The sequence below is a fragment of the Mugil cephalus genome, chromosome 22, assembly GCF_022458985.1.
Source record: "Mugil cephalus isolate CIBA_MC_2020 chromosome 22, CIBA_Mcephalus_1.1, whole genome shotgun sequence".
NCBI classification, from domain to species: domain Eukaryota; kingdom Metazoa; phylum Chordata; class Actinopteri; order Mugiliformes; family Mugilidae; genus Mugil; species Mugil cephalus.
The window spans coordinates 14751684-14771555 of record NC_061791.1 but is presented as its reverse complement, the minus strand read 5'-3'; the positions used below and the strand labels follow the sequence as shown (position 1 = coordinate 14771555).

Here is a 19872-nt window from a genome sequence, read left to right as displayed (position 1 = left end):
ATAACATGGCATCCTTGTGATAGTTTATGGAACAGGAAGGTCTGAATGCACTGGACATGCTTTACCTGCACATGAAACTGGTTGGGAACATGGCTGATTTGAAAGGGTGACAAATTAACAAATCACTGATGTGTTTTCTGGTTTGAAAAAGAGACCAGCACTTAAATATTGATTGATATTGATTGTGTTGGTGTGAAATGTAAATGTGTTAGTCCAGTGCAGGCTATGAGCCCCCAGTGCCACCCAGTGTGAAATGTACTGAATCTGATGATTGTGAGGAGTCCATTTGTTTTTCATTTTGACTGAAGAAGCTGTTTTTACCCACAAGCTACAGAACTGATTAACGGAAAGTGATGATGACAATTTTGACCTATCTATTGCAGAACTAAGCTCATTAAAGCTCTAGAAATGTCATGATGTAGCTGCCCACAAATATGGTCTCATTTGTGGTATATGGAGAAATCTTTATGTAATGTTGCAATCTAGTGGTAGCTGTTGGCATTACTGTTCCTGTTAATTTACTGATTCAGCGGGTCACCATAACCATCATATTGTTAATTTATTATAAATCATTTTATTGTAAAAGCTCTCGTATGTTCTGTGCCGTATGTTAAAATATTGCATTGTAAAATAACTGGCAATCAAAGCTGCAATATAAATGTTGTACACTTTTTAGTGACATAACAAAATCATAGAGAAACTGGAAATAAGGAAATGAGAAAAATAAAGATTAACAACTTTGGCGCACTTTGAAACTGTAAGACACCCTATTCCACATTCAGATCTCCCTGATAATCCAAATCGCAAACAGCTAGCTAATAAATAGGTCGGTTAAATCAGCTAAAGAGCCTGGTGGGACCAAAAGTGAGTTCAAATGAAGGGAAATATAAATAAGATGGACACATAAATTAGTCCAGTCTAATGCTAATGTTGCTCCATGCTTAGGTGACAGGTCATCACCAACATTTACATGATTTGTACTGGTTACTCTGCTGCCCCCAAGTGGCCAATGAATTGTTTAATAATTCACTTCAATGAAAGGTGTTTCCTCTGTCCTCACTTTCCGGCAGGCTTAGTTGCCATCTCCGTGGCAAAATACTCAAAGGACAAATCATCCGTAGGAAGTTAAAGGATTGAGATATGTTATCTGTTTGACGACAGCGCTGAGGCAGAAAAGAAGAACACGTCAAGCCACACCTGTCACCGACGTAACAGAGTGGAATGACAACGTCATTAGTCTCTTCTAATCCACTTTCTGCAGACATGATGCCACAGACCAGCTCCTCCAGTGGCTCTTTGTTGTGCAGCTTCACAATGAAGACCGGTGCGCAAAGGTACAATTTCTGTATTATTACAAAAAATATGTTCACTTCAAAATTCATCCGTCAGAATGTCTGCATAATAATAATTATCAGTTTTGAATGGCCCCTTAAATAACAGCATCACATGCACAAACCCGGATTAAGAAAGGTTTGAATGAATTCACAGGTAACAGTGTGAATGAATGTACAAATCCCAGGACTGTCTTGGAGCTAATTACACTTTAATGAGAAGCTGAGGTCCAGCTCTCAGCCCTCTGGATGCAAACACACTCGCAGATGCCGCGAAAGCAATTAATTAATTCCATTGTTTATGTTGCAGTGCAGTAATAACCCTTCCTCAGCCCAGCAAAGGTTATTTATAGCCACGTTTGTAGGTAGGTTTTATGCTGCTTCAGTTTCTCCTGGTGAGAATTCATGACATAACTACACCTCTGCAATTAATCCATCGATTCTTCTCACGTGAAACAGCTGTTGCAAGAACAATGGCAGAGGGTCCTGTAGCAGGACACGGAAACAGGAAGTGACGTGGAGGTTGACCCTCAGAGTGCAGGCTTCTCCAAACGACATTAAGAGCAATCGTCTCTGCTGCCTCCTGCCGTTCACCCGCTGAGGGCAAGACTCCTCAACTAAAAATAGCATTTTTATTACAAAAAGAACTGGTTTACACTAAGAGGACTACAAGTTGTTAGATCTATAGATAGCGACTTATCACATGAACTCAGCATGGGGGTTAACTCTACAGCAGATCATCTGTCTCAGATTGTGGGACTGGAATCATTTTCTCGGGGGGTAAATGTAGCTCATTAAATAGTGATTTCACACTAGCGTGTGATGGTAGTGCTTTTAGCTAAATGCTAGTATTGCAGGAAGCGGATGCAATTGCACAGATGTTGAGTTTTAGCATGTTTTTTTTGTTTTGTTTTGTGTTCCCTGAATGCATCCATAGAGCAGAGCATTTATTTTTGAAGACAATAAAATTTGTCCTGGTGAGGGAGCCGACGGTGGAATAATTGGGGGTAAAAAAAACTCTTCAATGATGAAGAAAAGCTCAGGAAGTCACCAAAAGTTGTGGTGCACCACTTGCTGCTCCTCTCCTCATTTCATAACATATCAAGAAATGGATAAAATGCACAAAGCAACTTTGAAAACACAAAAACATAGTGACTAACTTTTAAAGAAGAATAACAAGATTCACCTAAAAAGGCCTACAAGGTGTTTTACTGATCCACGTGGAGAAAATGTGCTGACATCAGCCGCTATTTAATTCAATGCAAACGTTTTAGAAACTCAACAAAAACTCAATTCTCCAGCTACGGGCCAAATAAAACATCTGAGTCACTTCCACGGGCCCCACTGTTCTGCCGCCGTGGCACTCTTCCATCGGCCAGAGCTAAACCACTGTGACTCAGCAGAAACAATAACATCTCAAACACCAGGAGGCGTGCATGCAAACAAAAGAGAACAAGTCATATTTAATTCATGAGCTCACGCAACGCAGGAAAAGCAGATTTTTTTTTTTTCTTCTCCGATATGAGGAGGCCTGGAAGCTCCTGGCAGCCGGCTCTGGAGGATCAGCTCGGCCTGCCGGGAAACGACATCCAGGGCGTGACACAGCAGCGGCCGCGCTCCAGACAGGAAGCGGCTGCTTAGGCTGGTTAATGTCAGTGGATATTTACTGTCACTGGGTGGGCCGTTGCATCCTGGAGGGCACAGCTGCATTTCCCATAGGACAGCGCCGTCTTAATGGGCAGCAAACGCATAATGAAGCACGGGTGGCGGATAAATGGATGCAATGGAGGCGACAGCCAAATCCATTTTCGCTCAGGGAACCGTCTTCTTGTAATCGAATGTCTCCATTGCCTCCATGCAGTCAAGTCCTCCTCAAGTCAAGAATCCAGCAGCAGTGGATTCTCTTGTTTCAAGCACAAATAATACAGCTTTCTTTTGAAATGACGAACGATTGCTTCAATTAAAAGCACAGTATGAAACAAGCTTGCACCATGAATTCTAAATGTTCTAAATGAACCTGCTTTCCTCTTTTAATGCTGCTTCTTTAATTCCACATATCCTGTTAATCTGAAATTCTCCAGCTGGTTAAATATGTGGCCACTGATGCTAGCTCCTGTGTGAATTGTGGTCATACATATAGGCACTTACAAGCACCAATAGTTCTTGTTGACTGACTTGAGGCCATTTTAGTTAGCTTATGGTCTCCAACTAGTTCTGAGGGAAATATCCCTAATTAGTGTTCCCAAGCTAAATTCCTCAAACTTTTTCAAGGAACTAAAAGTTTCTGTCTTTAAACCACAGCAGAAACACACCATGTTGTTGTGTTTCCGCTGTGGTTTAAAGACACAAAAATGTAGTAAGAACAATACAAAACACTTCTCCACTCCAGTCCAGTAGGGGATACAGCAAAACACCACAATGATAAAGGGAGGGACTCTCGTCAGAGTCGCACATGAACGAGATTCAAGCTTTGCTGTCGTTTATTGTGATTTAGCACTTCATGCCATTTTCCAGAGCAGGCAATTCTTTTTATTATTAATTTTTATTATTATCATTATTATTATAATTATAAGTAAAATACCCATGGAATCAAAACTTTCATTTAATCTGGACACGGTGAACATTTTGTGAGCACAAAATTGCAGAAACAAATAGCCAGTGAGCAGAAAATCCAAAACAATAAGCTAAAAGTATCTAATACACTAATTTAGAAGTGAATGCAACTTTTTAAACCAGTTTATTTCAACCATTTCTTTGTATTCTTTGCATTTGCACTGTGATGTACCAACAAGTAGAACAAATTACAACAAATTACTGGCTTTAATTAAAATGGTACAAGGCAAAGCTGAGTCAGTACTGGGTGATTTATCACAGTGCATGACTACAGAGAAATCTCTTCAAACACAATATGCAAACATTCACATCCATACTGCAGTTTGTCAGGACTCTACAGGAGGTGGTTTTTGGAGTACGCGCATGTGTGTATGCGTGTACGTAGAGAGGAGAGCGTTGGAGATGGGGATTATTTGCAGTCCTAATGTCTTATGTCACAGGAAGCACCGGCAGCCATATTGATCATTTTTCATGACTTGCCTCATTTGACTAAAAGGCCCGCACCGACTGCCACTGGCGTTTCCAATTCACTTATGAGATGTACCGAGGAAGACAGAGAGGGGACTGCAGCTCCAACACTGAGAAACCAGGCAATATATGAATGTGAATACAGCATGAATGGGAAAAGAGAGCAGTGATCAGTCAGCAACGATTAGCAACGCTAAAACCACAAAATGGATAAGGTTTAGAAATAAAAAGCATTTCCTGTCATTGTAATGAAGTTGTAAAGTTTAACAAGTAGAACCCTGAGCTCAAAATCTGCATGTGGAGATTTAAACAATCAGTAACTCTACACATTTAACACTGTGTGAGACTAAATGGCACAGTCTAATTCACACTTCTTTCGGGTTAATGACAAGAGGAAACGCGGGACTCTGTCGCCCTCTACTGGTTGGTAAAGGGTGGGTCACAACAATTGAACCCTGAGTCCCGCTATTAAAGCCGCAGACAAACCGATGCAGGGTCAGTCGTTGCCCTCGCATGTTTTTGTACATTTTTTTGCACATTGTATGACAACTCCAACGTGCTCTTCAGTGCACAACATGGCAAAGTGAAAGATAAGGTTTCACAAACTGCCATGTTGTCATCTTTGTGCGACCCAAAGGGTTTAATGCTTCCCGTTGACACCGCGTATGTGGTGATAAACGGGAAGCTATGATTGTTTGGGTACCAAGTCAGACTTTATGGTAAGAATCTGACACGATGACCCTTACCGTCCGTATCGTGTTAATTATTTAGTATAACGGCTAGCTATAACTCACATATTTATATGTGTCATTTATTTGACGTCATATTTGTTTTTGTTTTTTGGTGCGCGACAAAAGTGCCCTAGAAACAGACACAATGAATTGATCGTAATGTACTTGAAGTTTGTGACTTCAGCATCGACCATTCTTTCGAACCATCTACATTGTTTACATTTGAGTTATATAGAACGTGGTTGTACCCGACTGGGCAGGTAGCGCCACAAACTGTTTAGTATTAACAGCAGTGGAAAACGAAGTGACTTAGTGACTTTTTTTGATATTTTGGTTGGAAACTGAGATGGCTACTGTAAAACACAGCAGCTGTCATTCACATATTTTTTTAGTGTTGTAGAAGAGTCATTGATAATGTTAGTGCTATTCTGCCCTACAGGTAAAAAAGCACTTCTGGGAACGTTGCCATGTATTGGCGAATTTAAATGGATATTATTTCTATATTTAACCAGTTCACCAAAATATCCATAGGCTTCTGCAAGAACTAGATCAAGATCGTTGTCATTAAGAAATGACACAGGAATCTTGCTTCTTGGGCGGTGGTGGTGGTGGTGGTGAATATATTGGTGAGAAACGGGCTGGTCGAGATGAACTGCTTAAGGGATCCAGGGAAGAGCTGGATCGGAATGACGCTGTGCTGGAGAGATAATGACTGGGTAGATGTGAGATTGGGTTGGGTTGGGTTGTTGGCACACTAGTACGTGCTGGTGCCGGTTTAGGTACCACCGCTGGTTTAGGTGCCGGCACTGGTTGAGGTGCCACCGCTGGTTTAGGTGCTGGCACTGGTTGAGGTGCCGGTGAATGCAAAATGCCAACAAGTGGGTGCATGGTCTTGTACTGCAGCAGGTACTCTGGGTAGATTTGATGCTTCTCAAAAACCACATATATAGAGGGATTCATCATGTCATTTACACAGCTGTCATAGAAGTTAATGTCACCGCCATCTTTAGAAGGAGCTCGCCGGTAGTCGGAGGACCCCAAGGTGTAGTCTCCTACCAGCACCCGTGCGATGAACATGGACTTGACATCAGTGTCACCAGTGTAGCTGTGGGAGTATTTGGAATCCCGTGCAAAGTAACTACCTGGGTTTGGATATAGAAAGAGATGATTTTGACAGGCTAAGGTTGCAACAAATACCTTTGTCTTTGTCTTGCTAGAACAGACTCCACATGTAGTATATGGCCCTGATAAAGGCCACAGGTCCAAATTCATACGTCTAAAAAAGTTGTTCCATATACTACAAGTGATCTTTTCAACACCATTTCCCAACAGTCTAAACTAGAGGGTGTTAGACTATCATTAAGTAAACAGCTGATGTATTATGAAAGCAGATGTTAGTACACCAACAAGTCAGTTTTCCAGCTTTAGAAGATAGTCCCATGCTTTTCTGTTAACTGACCTTTTTAAGTGACCATTGATTGACTTATACATGCTGCACCGTCCCATCAGAGCACTTTTGTAACTTAACACAACAGCTCATATTTTGTTTTCAGAGTAGATCGGAATGAGCATTTCACCTTTGCCAAAAGCCGTCCCGTGGCTCCCGCAGATTCTCCAGTCAAAGTTGGAGTGGCATATGGCGTCGACGTATTTGGAGTCAGTGCCATGAAAAAGCTTTTTTTCTGCCACATTGCGCCCGCTGTTGTTGGTCTTCATCAAATTCTTCTGCCTTCAGTTTGGAGAAATAAATGAAAGGACTTAAATCAAGCTGGTTGATTTTAATAAGCTGTTGGCCATAAAACAGAACTGAGCAGCTTTTGCTGTTCAACAGTCTATGCATTGATCAGATAGTGATGCTACCTGTAGAGAGACAGTTTTTGTGTTTTTGTGTGATGGGGAAATATTTTTGGGCAGAATCACCATGATCATGTTGTAGGGCATGTAAACACATCTATGTTATCAGATTTATTCAGTATGCAAGTCATGTTTCAGTTTCTGATCCAAATTATTTGAGTCCAGATGATTAAATACTGTCCAAGTAAACAGTGAATGAAAACCAAGTTGATGTAAACTACTTAAAAGCAAGCTGTGGATTAAGTTTCCAGACCGAACACATGAAAATCACATACATACCACTGATAGACTTCCCAAAGAGCTTTGTTCTGAATCCTCTCAATCTTGACAACATCAAAGCCTCTCATGGTTTTACAGAAAAGAGCCTCAACCTCCTTAAATTCATCTGAGGTGCGCTGGAGGGAGATTCGCTGGAAAACATTCAACATTTTCAGTTGCAGTTACGAGCAAAAGCTGTTTTTTTTGTTTTGTTTTTTTGGTCTACTCGAGGCAGCAAATACAAGCATTGATCACAGGGTACAGATTTAATTCAAACAAAGCATATTGTTTAGTGCCAGATGAGCAGATAAGAATTTTAAGAGGCAGTTTATGGAAAACAAGATTATTATACACACATTTGATAAGGCAAAGGTTCCAGACACATTTGAGGAACATTACAAACATTTATGACATTTTTTTGACAAATAGTAAATAGTTTGACGTATAGATAAAATTCCACTCACCAATGGCATTAGTTATTCAGAAGACAAGATAGTTCTCAAATAACTTAATCCATTCTTAATGCAGTTGAAATCTGAAGTTAACATAAACTTGAATTAAACTGGTATGTTCACCACCCCACAGCTTTCATATTAACCAATTATGTTGAATTGGTTGGGAAATATAACTTCATGTATGACACAAGTTGTTTGTCTAATGATGTTTAAATTGGATATTCCAGTTGCAATTTCCTACTTATAATTCACTGCACAAGAACACCATCCCAACTGTGAAGCATGGGGGCAGCAGCATCATGTTTGGAACACATTGGAACACTTCAGAAAATAGATGGCATCATAAACAATGTAAAGGCCATGCTACCAAATACTATAAGTTTACATAAAAAAATATGACCCTCTGAATCTGACTAAAGAAATAAAAGCTAATGTTTACTTTTAAAATAAAGTAATGGCTATAATTAGGGAACGTTTACCGAAGTTAAACATAATTTAAACTGAGTTTAAATGTATGTAAACATCTGACCTCAACTGTAAATGTATCATTTTATGATGTCTGTTATATTACCAGGTAAACATGTGAATCAATCTCCAGCAATAAGACGACTATGTTTCATATAAGAGTTATAAAGAAATAAAAAAATAAAAATACAGACATCCACTTCAGAATTAAACAACACATAATAACTTTTCTGTGTAACATTTGTAGAATTGAGAAAATAAAGAAATGCATATGATTCAGTTACATGAGGGACCTGTCACCCTGCGAAGTTTGCTTGTGGGTGAAAACACACAGAATCAGCTGAAATGTGTTCTTGTACTTCAATATATGGAGACACATTCAGCTGACTGTAGCATGTTAAAAACAGAAAAGTCCAAGCTATAGCCTCAAAAATCAATATTTTGTGTTCATTATCCTCATGGAAGTCCCAGCTGGTACAGCAATCAGTATCAGGACAACCAATAACCTTCATACTCTGCAGTGCTTTTTGCTGTTTATCTCGTTTCTATTTTGATTACCGCTGTAACAGCTAGCATTATTATGCATGTTGGTTTTTAAAGTTATTACTATAAAAAAAGCAACACTTTGAGATGTTACAAGAAATTCTGATTATTTCACATTTGGTTAAATGTTGTCAAATCCCAAACCCCAGTGTCAGTATGATTTAATAGCAGTATATATTTAGTTTATTTGTAAATGATTGGTTTATGATTTATTTCTTTTTTTACACCGAGGTTAGAAAATTAATGGTTAAAACAAGAAAAGAAATAATGTCCACAGAAAAAGATAAAAAGACAACATACATTTTAACAAATATTCAAACATAATTAAGTATTTGATGTGTGCGAAATAATGTATATTTAAAGTTTTATGAAGCAGACTTAAAGCTACAATGTGTCTCCCCCTTCTGGCAGTGACAAAAATTACATGCAATTTTCATTTTTTTTAAAAGTGTCCACTATTACCATTGAAAGAGTTCCCAGACTTTCTTTTCCCCACACCTCTAGATTTTATTAGCCAGCATGTGTGGAGTCAGTGGTCTCAAATTTAATGTAAATGTAGCCAAGAGGGACTAAATACTACTGATTCATGTGACAGAAATAACATGTTAGCAGTTGACGTTAGCAAACAAGATGCCGTTTAATGACTAGGTCAATAGTTCCTACTGCAGCCAAATAATCATGTTCCCATGTCGTTCACTCACTCCCTAACCCCCACTGCCTTATGTACGGTTGCTCTATATAGTGAACTCAATCACAACTGCTTTCGGACACCACACCTATCATTGTTTGACGCACAGTTAATGATGTCACTGCTGTTGCATCATTATGTGTCAGACTGATGTGGCTCCACTGGTTTTCCCATTATAACTTACACATTACTAAAATGTGATTATTTTGTTCACAAATATGTGTGATGTTCATGAAATAAAAAATAAAATTCTGCAGTTTTGCTTGCAGCTCTAAGTTATAGACGAATGCTGGATTATTCAGCCATGAGATGCTTTATAATGGAGGATAAAACATTAACCATCTCATCACTTACACAGGAGAAGAGCGATAAACTCCTATTGATACAAGAGTTTATCCTCAAAGTCTACAAAATAAAATCTTTTCTGAAAGAACCAAATCAGTTCCCAAAACTTCCAACCTCATGGGGGAGCAACTTTCCAGTTAGTTGGACTACGTATTAGGACACGGACATACAAACAGTTAATGACTGACTGATAGCAAGATGCTTTTCTTCGTTTCATTTTTCTTTCTTTTTTTTTTAAATCTAACAAAAGTTTTGATGTGGGAACATAACATTTAAATGTTCAAAAAGGATGTTGAATTCCATTACTTTTTATATTCATGTTATTTATGGAATGAATTATGTTTGTCTATTTAATCAAGCTGTCTTTTGCTTATACGTACATAATGGAAAGCCCATAGAAAGACCATCTGAATGCAGAAAGTCCCACATGGAATAAGTGCTGGAAGAAGAATAGGATGGTGGTGCAAAAGTTCTAATTCTATTAAGTGAAGATTGAGGTTTATTCTTAATTATGATGAACAGAGAATGTCTAGTTATATCAAACATAAGTTAACGTTTTATTGGAGGAACTTGTGGTTTTAATTTTCTGTTCATTTAGCGGTCTTTAGTTAGACTGCATTTGCTTTTGGTATATTTATTTAAGTGGTACAGATGTGGGTTGGAAAAGTTTAAATAAAATAATAAAAACGACAGAAAAGACAAACACTTAGCAAATATTTGTCTAAATGTACTTGTCGCAGTACCATTACTTAAGCTTTTACTTGTTTGTGGATGTTCAGGTTGATGGTCATATGGATTCACATAACTCAGGCTTAAGCATGAGTGTAAGTTAAAACAGCAGAGACTTTGAACTTTTAAATGATTACAGTGTGCTGTATTCACAATACCGAAAATCCTGTAGGAGGCAGCTGGTTCTTGTCCCAGTGGTCTGGTACAGGGGCAGACATTGACTGATTCAGGGGTCTTCTGCAGATGCAAGCGGTGAGGTTGAGTTAGTTAGGTGGACACAAACACAAGCAACACCAACGTAACGTAGGGTCACTTCAGAAAGTATTCGGAGTCCTTTACATTTGGTTTACTTTACAGTCGTGTAGATTCAACAGATAATTGTAGATTGTATACAAAACATGACTGTGTTAGAAAAAAAGAGAAAAAAAGACATACCTGACTCTCTTTGATTGGACGTCTGCAGCAGAGACGAATCGAGGCCGTCGACACACGACTCTCTTAGTGCCAAAGTGCTTGTTTGTTTGTATCATGTCTGAGGGAAACATTTTAATGTCAAATTTCAACAAAAAAATAGAGATTTTTTATATTTTTATACGCGGAAGAGTGAAAATATAGAGAGGTCTTTGTTTACCTTGGAAACTTAGTGAATATGTCTGTGATCCAGCCTTGAACTCCACCACATCTTTATTGTTGTCCAGAAACTTCTGCTCCAGCTGAGCACTGGTGATGTCTGCTGGTTTGTGTCCACCAATCTGTAGTTTTTAATTTTAACATGAATTTACACTGGCTTGTGGCCAAAGATCAACTAGTTGGTTTTGTAAAAAGGGAACTTGTAATAAAATCAGAAAACATCACATTATGTAACATAACCTTTTTCTCACTCCCCTCAGTTGGTTGGTTAGTTTACCTTAGATAAAACTGGAGAAAACTAGCTTGCCTTCGATTGGCATCAGCTTAACAATCTTCCCATTACAGTGAGTCTGACTGTCTCTTTGGTTACTCAATCCTCAGACTTATCTGACATATAGCATTGCCCGTGGTGTTTAAGAAGGATGTGCTAAACTGAAAATGCTTAAATGTGTTCAGTTCTAGTCATTTAGGGTTGTGGAAGCCTCCAACATGAAGGTAGAGTGGCCATTTCTAGCCAAAATCACTTCCACTGGCTTTTCTTGCTGTCATTGTTCATATCTGCGACACAACTATTTTGTCATGCTGGTCCACTGTCACTAACTGTCGTCAATGCACCCTGCTATTTCGCAAGAGTCACAATGGTCACAAAATATAAGCCTTGATATGATAAATTGGTTAGCATAGCCATGTGTAGCTGGATTGGATTGGTGGGATTTCATTATGAAGTGGGTTTCAAATAAAAGTCTTTACCACTGATTATTGTTTGTCCTTAAAAGGTATTTTTCACCGCCAACATTGATAGCCTCTAAACAGCTTGCTTTGCAGCCATTGTGTTATAAACTAATTCAACTTCCCTGTGTTCAGCTGACCTGTCTGACCACACCACTGTTACTCTTCTATCCATCACCATCATAAAACCAAATAATTTGATTGGCCGGACTAGCAGATATTTCCTGGAGCGTAAGCAGTTCCCAGAGGATGGGTTCCAGACCAACTACTCCCCACAATTTGTGGCGGGGAATCTGGTCTGGTCTGGTTTTCGGGCTTGTATTGGTATATAGTTGTTGCTGACAGAGTGCTGTAATTAGTTTTATGTGTTGTATGTGCATACACTGGGCTGTTCCTTTCAAGTTGTACAATGCAGCACAGCCTCCACCAAATCATTTCAGGCATTTTTATGTCTGGGCAATACTGACTCCAGTTACTCACTTCTGATGCGTACAGGTTCCACTTTCCAAACTCATCCTGCCAGTACCAAACCCACTCAGTGGTGTGGATGAAGGTCGGTTCCAACAAAGAGTTAATGGTGGAGATTCGGCGTACTTGGTTAAATCCACAGGTCATGGTATCAAAATGCACAGGAGGGGTGCTGGTACTGAAGACAACAAAATGAGAATAATTCACGAACTGAGACTAAAACAAACTTCATGTCGTTAAGTGGAGGTGAAAAAAATTCTGAAATAAAATTAAATTTAAAGGGAGTGGACACATACTTTGTTGGAGACACATTACAGAAATGATCTAGGCCAATTGCTATACTCTATAAAACAAAGCATTTAGAAACTAAGAAATGCTGTTATCTATCATATACTTCACTTGATTATGCCACACATGGCATACTGTGAGAGGTTTGGGAAACTATAATAAATAAAGTGGGGTAAGGCATATACTATAAGGCTCAGGCTTCTACCTAAATCCTTTTTTTTTGTCAATGATTGAGATGTTATACTGGGCATTGAGTCATGGAAAGTGAAAATAATAACCAACATAAAAAAAACTGAAATGAAATTCACACAATTAAATACATGAAAGAAGCAAATCACCTGTACGCATATATATTAGTTTGCCGAAAAACCAGATAAACGAATTTTTCTAGTGACAAGTAAACGACCTTTCGGCGCAAGCCAACAGACCAGTATTGTATAGAAACAGCATAGAAGCAAGATGCAATTAAACCAGTTACAGGCCTTTATCACAGCTATGAGACTGGTCTTTGTTATTTCATGAGTTTACACATCAAGTTCAAGTTACAGCTTCATATCACTTTGGTTTTTAAATGTAACAGCACAAACCTCCAACCACCACTGACTAAATAATATTTACCAGGATGAATACACCACTGAATGTCAGTAGTGAGTACCTGTAGGAGTTCTTGGGGTCACAGTATTCCTTCTCAATTGTCTCATTCTCAGCCAAGGCCGTCCACTTATCGCCCTCCTTCACCTCCCATCTGTATGGCATCTTGTCGTGAGCTTTAAAGCATTGTTCTGAGAACACCGGGGTCATAAAATAAAACATCAGTCACACCTAATCAAACTCATTCAACAACCACATTCAGTACATAAAATAAGTTCTGTCATTGATGATCTTTGTGATGATTAATTACTCACCCCCATGCTTACAGTATCCTTTGATGAAGTACATGCATATATCTGTTTTGTCTAAAAGATACAAACAGTATAGTGGGGAAATGTTATAAACAGGTCCTTCAGAGAGCGTTTTTTGTCCCACTGAAGGTTTAACAGCTGTTGTAATTTACCTCCGACAGGCCTTTGTCCTCTGTTTGGTCTGTTGTCACCATTTTCAGCGGTATGAATGTCGCTAATGGAACGGGATCGTTGTAGCTGTTGATAGTTGCCCCTGTTGCCTCGATTGCTGCCTCTACCTCTGACAGCAGATGATGCCTGTTTCCTGCTCTGACCATTGCTGGTATCTCCATCTATGTCGCTTGCAGCACCAAAGACGAAAGTGTTTGGGTATGGCTGCAGACTGTCATCGTCACTCGGTTCGGTGCCGTACAGATCTAACTTATCGATGTTAGCAAAAATGTCGCTAACAGAACAAGCTCTTTGGTGTGGTGGCTGGTTGCCCTGGTTTCCTCCACGTCCTCTGTTTCCCCTGTTACCTCGGTTTCCCCTGTTTCCCCTGTTTCCCCTGTTTCCCCTGTTGCCTCTGTTGCCTCTGTTGCCCTGGATACCACCTCTCCCTCTGCCTCTGTACCCCTGCCTTTGGTCTAGACCAGCATCGCTGCTTGCATCACTGTCGTCAGCATCAGCAGAACCTTCACCAGTTTTCTGTTGGCGGTTGGCCCTTTGGCCCCTACCACTCTTGTCAGCCAACCTCAAAGCCTCTTTATTTGCATAAACTGACTTAAGTGAGCGAAAGAGAGTGGCAGGCACGTATTTTTCACGCAAGGTTTTCAGCGGCTGTTGAGCAGAAAAATCATGGTTCCTGGAGCAGTTGCAGTCACGGCTTAAAAACTTCTCACAGACGTGGAGTCTGCTGCAGCTATTACCATCCTTACACCGGCCGAACTCTCCATCACCATTGTTGTAATCATGGCATATCTGGCAGAGAGAGCATAAACAAGAGAAAGAAAGGTAACAGCTAAAATAAAATATTTTTTGATGGCCCTGATTAAGACGTAGCTGCTTGTCTGATCAGCCAGTTACACTTAAGACACTCATTGTGTTATGATGTGCCTAACAAATGCATATATAAGAACTGACTTAAAATAAATGAAAAGAACCATGAAAGTGAAGCTGATGAATGTCTTTTTAAAAGTTCTCAGTGCTGTCAGACTTACAGAAGGAAGTAGCGCTTTATTGCTCTGCAGCAGCAGTGTGCACAGTGCTTCCCTGCCCAGACTCTCCAATCCATGCCGTCTCAGTAGCTCTTGATTGTGGGCAGAGTTCAGCTCATGGGAGAAGTTGCAGCCTTTCCTGTTGTCAAGGAATCCACATACCGTGGTTATGTTTTCAGCATAAAATTGCAGCACATTTAAATAACCTTAAATAACACCTGATTAAATGCAAGGGGGTTTGGTCTTACATATACAAAGTCTGCATTTAAATAGTGAAACCTATGACCTATTATGTAGCTTTAAAGAATAACACTTTATTGTTTAATACTCTGGGTGACTTCTCTGGTTAAAAGATAAAACTGAAATTTGTAAACTAAAGAGAAATTGCCATCAGCTTAGCACAGTCCAAAAAACACATTCTAAGCCATATAAAGTTCATTATTAACAATAAAACATTAAATGTGTTACAAAGTAATAAAAAAAAAAAAGAATAGATGTGTACATATAATTGAAATGAAGACAAAAAAACCCCGAAAAACTCTTATTAGCGTTCTCTTTGGCGGCATCTTTGACAATAAGTGGTAATTGCAGGTGTGAGCAAGCTTGTGATTTTGACGGGGGTTGTCTCTAGTCTCCTGTCTCCACAGACACCACGACAGAGCTATGCAAAATGAGCATTGTAGCACTTTCAAGACATAAAGTCGAATGAGAAAACACTGAACAAGTTAAAATAAATAGAAATGAAACAAAACAGATAAATTCCCAGCTGTAAACGAATTGAGCTTTAAAAAATATGCTTATTAGCTTTCTGTCCATGAAAAATTGCAACGTTAGCCCCTTGATGTGTAGCTACAAAGAACCAGCAAATTATCTTAGATCAGATCACATCACAAATACGTTGTGTTGAAAGTGACAGTGAGCTCTAGAGAGATTTGAGTTTCTTTGTCTTGACTGTGAACTGTCCTTCTATTTCCTTCCGTAAACTAACCTGCGGCTAGTGTTATCTTACCAACATAAAGCAATCTTGAAATTTAGATAAATCTATGGTGTGAGTTAAAAAAAAAAAAAAAACGGCTACTTCTACAAATAGTTACATTAGGATCTACATGTACATGTTTGTCACAGGTTTGTTTTTCTGTGAGAATCGCAGATGAAGGTTAAGGAGTAACTGAAATGTCGGATTTTCCCTGTCGACCCAAAAACGCATCTCGTGTGTCAGGGCCTTTAAACTAAGGAAGTATGCATTCACGCAATTACATTCAATTTAACTACAAATATGAAAAAGGAGAGCAATTAATGGCATTCGTTGAAAAACTAACTACAAAATAAAAACATTTCCTTTAAAAACAATGGATATCTACATAGTGTCCGAACCAACCACTGCTCACCTGACTTGAAGCAAATATGTTATTTACCTGGACTTGGTTAAATGACAAGTGCCGCTGAAGAGGAAGTTTCTGCACAGGTGTAGTGTACCGCATGACCCCGGGCACTCTCTGACCCAGCACAGCCTGAGACTCGTCCTGGCCACCACCCTTGGCTGTCCATTAGGACAACACAGAGCGAAATTCTTTGAGTTAGAAATGATATTCGACACACTGTCGGAATCTCCGGGGAAGAGATTGTATATCAAATCAGCCGTGTCAACAGCTCCTTGGAAATCCTCGCAAATTAACTTTAGCACTTGTGCCTCCATTCGAGCTCCTCCAGAGTTTCCTTCCACCTGCGAAACAACACGACTGTATTTAGTTGCAGGCTCTGCAGTGGGGGAGGAGGATGATTAGCTATCATTTCTGACGATTGGAAACCGAAACTTAACTTTTTAAACCGTGGTCAATGCTGTAACGCTGCGTTTCTACGCTTGGGGGCGTCAGAATGCAGGCGCTGCATCAATAGAGAGAAGAAGAGAATGCATGGCACGGGAATATACAAATAATCTCTCTCTACACAATTTAAAATAAAAAATACAGGGCATCAATATGATAAAGAAATGTCAGTTTAAGAACAAAGATAATGAGTTCCTGCAATGGTCAAGATGCATCCCACCCTAATTGATGTTTGAATCAGGTTGTTTTGATGGAAATGGCTTCATCCAAAGGACAACCTGTGTAACAGTTAAATCAGTTTCAAGCCACATCACAGTTATTTGTTTAAAGATAACCTACCATGATTCATAAGAAAATATCCTGCATAGTTCCTAGCCTTTAATAAGCAACTATTGAAAATAACAATACTTATTAATAATAATAATACGTAATAATAATAATAATAAGTGCTGACTCACGGACTTCCACTTCCAGATCTCCTTTGACGAGTACACATTCTTGCCCATTTGTGGAAGGTGTGGTTAGGGCGCTCCTATTTCACCTGGCAACGACAAATATTATATTCTGTTCGGCTGATTGGCCGCTGATATTTTCTGATTGGTCGAAGATTAAGCAGAGCAACCTGCCTTCGTCTAATCTATTCATAGATTACTAATCTTTTAAAAGTCTATGTGCAGCGAGTTTCATGATTTTTCGGCATGAGAAATGTCATGTGTGGCGTGAGAGCGTACTTGAGAGCCCTGCTTAAACACGTTTAAACTACTATGTCTGTAATGACAAGCAGCGCGACCGGCTACCGTAATAACCGTTACTGTAATCTGTGCGCAACATTTTTCCTCATTCATAAAACAATAAAATCGGGTGACCGTCCCCAGAAATCGGGGACGTCTGATCACCCTGAAACAAACCCCACACAGAACTGACATGTCACCTTTTTTGGAACAAGTTCTTCCACATTTTTCATGGTCTTCTCGCTCTCCTGCAAGCTTTCCGTCTTGACCACAACTCACAGAGACGCAGCATTGATTATATATATTAACCCTCCTACTATCCTCAAATATTACTAACACATTTTACCCTCAATTAAATTATTTACATAAACTTGTTGGCCAAGTTTTTGTGTCAGACACTTTGTTTATTTGTTGACTAACATAAATAAATGAATGAGATCTTTTAACTGAACTGCCCCTCGGCTCTGGAACACACTCCCACAGCACATCCGGAGTCTAGCATCACTGTCAACCTTCAAATCACATCTCAAAACACACCTGTTCAGACTGGCCTATACTCCCCGACTTATTTCTCCGTCGTTGTTCACTGTTGTTTATTGTTTTATTATTGTCTTTTATTATTGTTGTTGTATTATTGCTTCATTTTTATTTTATTGTTTTATTATGTACTTTTAATTGTTTTACTGTAAGGTGATCTTGAGCGTCCTGAAAGGCGCCTATAAATAAAATGCATTATCATTATTATTACCAGTGAGTTGACTTTCCCTCTGCTGTTATTTTTTGAATGGGGAACATTGATTGGGGTCAAATTGACCCAAAGAATAATAGTAGGGCTAGAGAGAGACGCAGTCGCATTGGAAGCGCTATAATGAAAATGGTCCGACCGGAAACTCAGTGCGTCGCGTAAAAACAGTCACTGGTCGCGGCGCAGCGTTCGGAACGCCGTAACAAATACACATGCCGGTATTATAAAAAAATCATATAATAACGGCAAAAATAGCGGTATTCAGTATTGTTTTGTATTGACAGCCTTAGATGTCCCACCAGGGATATATCACGAAGCAGGATTACGTATATAGTGAGGTAACTTCAGGGTTATCCCTGGGTTTCCGGTATCACGAAACTGGATTAATTCTTATCGGGCTACGTCACCATGGTAATTTACTCTAAACGGCAAACCTGCTTCGGGTCAGGGTTACTTTCAGGATTTATCTGAATCCGATAAAAGGTTCCACCCACCGGCCAATCAGCTGTTCATGAAAGATTGGCGTGCCCTTTCATTGAAAACCCGATTGAGATTGGAGCCCAAATCACGAGAAGAGCGTTACTGCGTGAACGTATCTTCCAGGAGATAACCACACAAAAAGGAGTATATTTTTGCCATTTGTCCCCAGAAAATTATGTTTTTGTGCTTGGTTTTTATTTGCTCCCTCGTTCTATTTACTCCAGAGGGGTCACATCTGGGAATGACTCCAATTGTCATACACGCGATTCATCTATGCAGCGCAGTGATTGTGATTCATGGCGGCGTTAAATGTAAACTAATTGAGCTATTGATGTGTAATTTAGCATTTATGCAGTCTGCAATCCTTTGTCATGCCATTTGGAGTCTCTTCGATGCAGCCACAGTGTTTGACTTTTCGTTAAGATTTACTTTTTCTTCTTCATATTTTAGGAGAATCAGTCTTTGCTCCTTGATTCACAATAAGATAAACCAGGGTTGAGTTACCGAGTTGATAACCACCACCGTGATAACGCTTATCCAGATTGTCATTCTTGTGGATAAGTTCAGCTGGATAGGTTGGTAGTAAGCCTAGGTAAGTTGAGCTCGCTTCGTGATACAGGCCTTAGGCCAACTTTTCCACCCACTCATTCTTCCTTTTGGGAAATTGGTCTGGAGTAGCTCTGTTGGGAACTGATTATGCTCCAGGATCAACCCACCAGGTCAATCACATCGTTTCAGTTGGCGTAGTCATACATAACATTGGATCGCTGTGGAGTTTAATTTGTTTACAATAAAATGGCTCAGATTGGTTGAAGCGCTATCCAATTCCAAAACCATTTTTCCCTCAACCATAAACCATAGACAGCATAAATTTTGACAGCGGAACTGTTCCTCAAAAGTGAATCCAAAGCAAGTAGAGCTTTCCCTGGTGTCTGGCTACAGTATAGGTCCTAAGCTCCATCTCCTCCATGTTGTTAAACACTAATATGCACGGTACAGGTTGTTGCAAATCAAACTTTATTTATAAAGGAGTATCTCAGTTGTTAAAGGAAAGGTAGTAGATAAGAAATTTTGTTATAAATGTGGAGGTGATTCCCACAGTGATAGAGAAGCCAGCGAAGAGTCTGGGAAGGTGGTATGACGCAAGTCTCAGCGATGTAGCACAATTTGAGGGATTGAGACAAGATATGATCCAAGGCATTTCAAGCATAGACTGGTCAGGGCTCCCAGGAAAGATGAGATTATGGTGCATGCAGTTTGGGTTATTGCCACGACTAATGTGGCCACTGACAGTGTATGAGGTCCCTCTGAAAAAGGTTGAGAAGCTTGAAAGGATGATTAATTCATCAATTAGGAGATGGCTTGGTGTCCCACACTGCTTAAGCGGTGCAGCCTTG

The 19872-nt window shown here is 39.6% G+C and overlaps 1 protein-coding gene across 3 annotated transcripts; it reads right to left on the bottom strand.

Moving 5' to 3' along the window:
* Positions 1 to 3915: 3915 nt before the first annotated feature.
* Positions 3916 to 19872, bottom strand: LOC125000250 (protein mono-ADP-ribosyltransferase PARP12-like). 3 transcript variants are annotated; one of them, XM_047575662.1, is made up of 14 exons: positions 16513 to 19872; positions 16109 to 16416; positions 14697 to 14832; positions 13650 to 14457; positions 13501 to 13551; positions 13251 to 13377; positions 12320 to 12485; positions 11112 to 11232; positions 10916 to 11012; positions 10639 to 10717; positions 7277 to 7407; positions 6721 to 6872; positions 6007 to 6285; positions 3916 to 5940 (listed from the first exon to the last, which is right to left on the bottom strand). In XM_047575662.1, the coding sequence occupies exons 2-14, from the start codon at positions 16387 to 16389 to the stop codon at positions 5708 to 5710; spliced, it is 2661 nt and encodes an 886-aa protein (XP_047431618.1). In that variant the 5' UTR covers positions 16390 to 16416; positions 16513 to 19872; the 3' UTR covers positions 3916 to 5707. The 3 variants fall into 3 exon arrangements, 2 of the variants coding, with proteins under 2 accessions (XP_047431618.1, XP_047431617.1); XM_047575661.1 differs by having other exon boundaries at positions 3916 to 6285; XR_007111302.1 differs by lacking the exon at positions 3916 to 5940 and having other exon boundaries at positions 6149 to 6285; positions 6603 to 6872.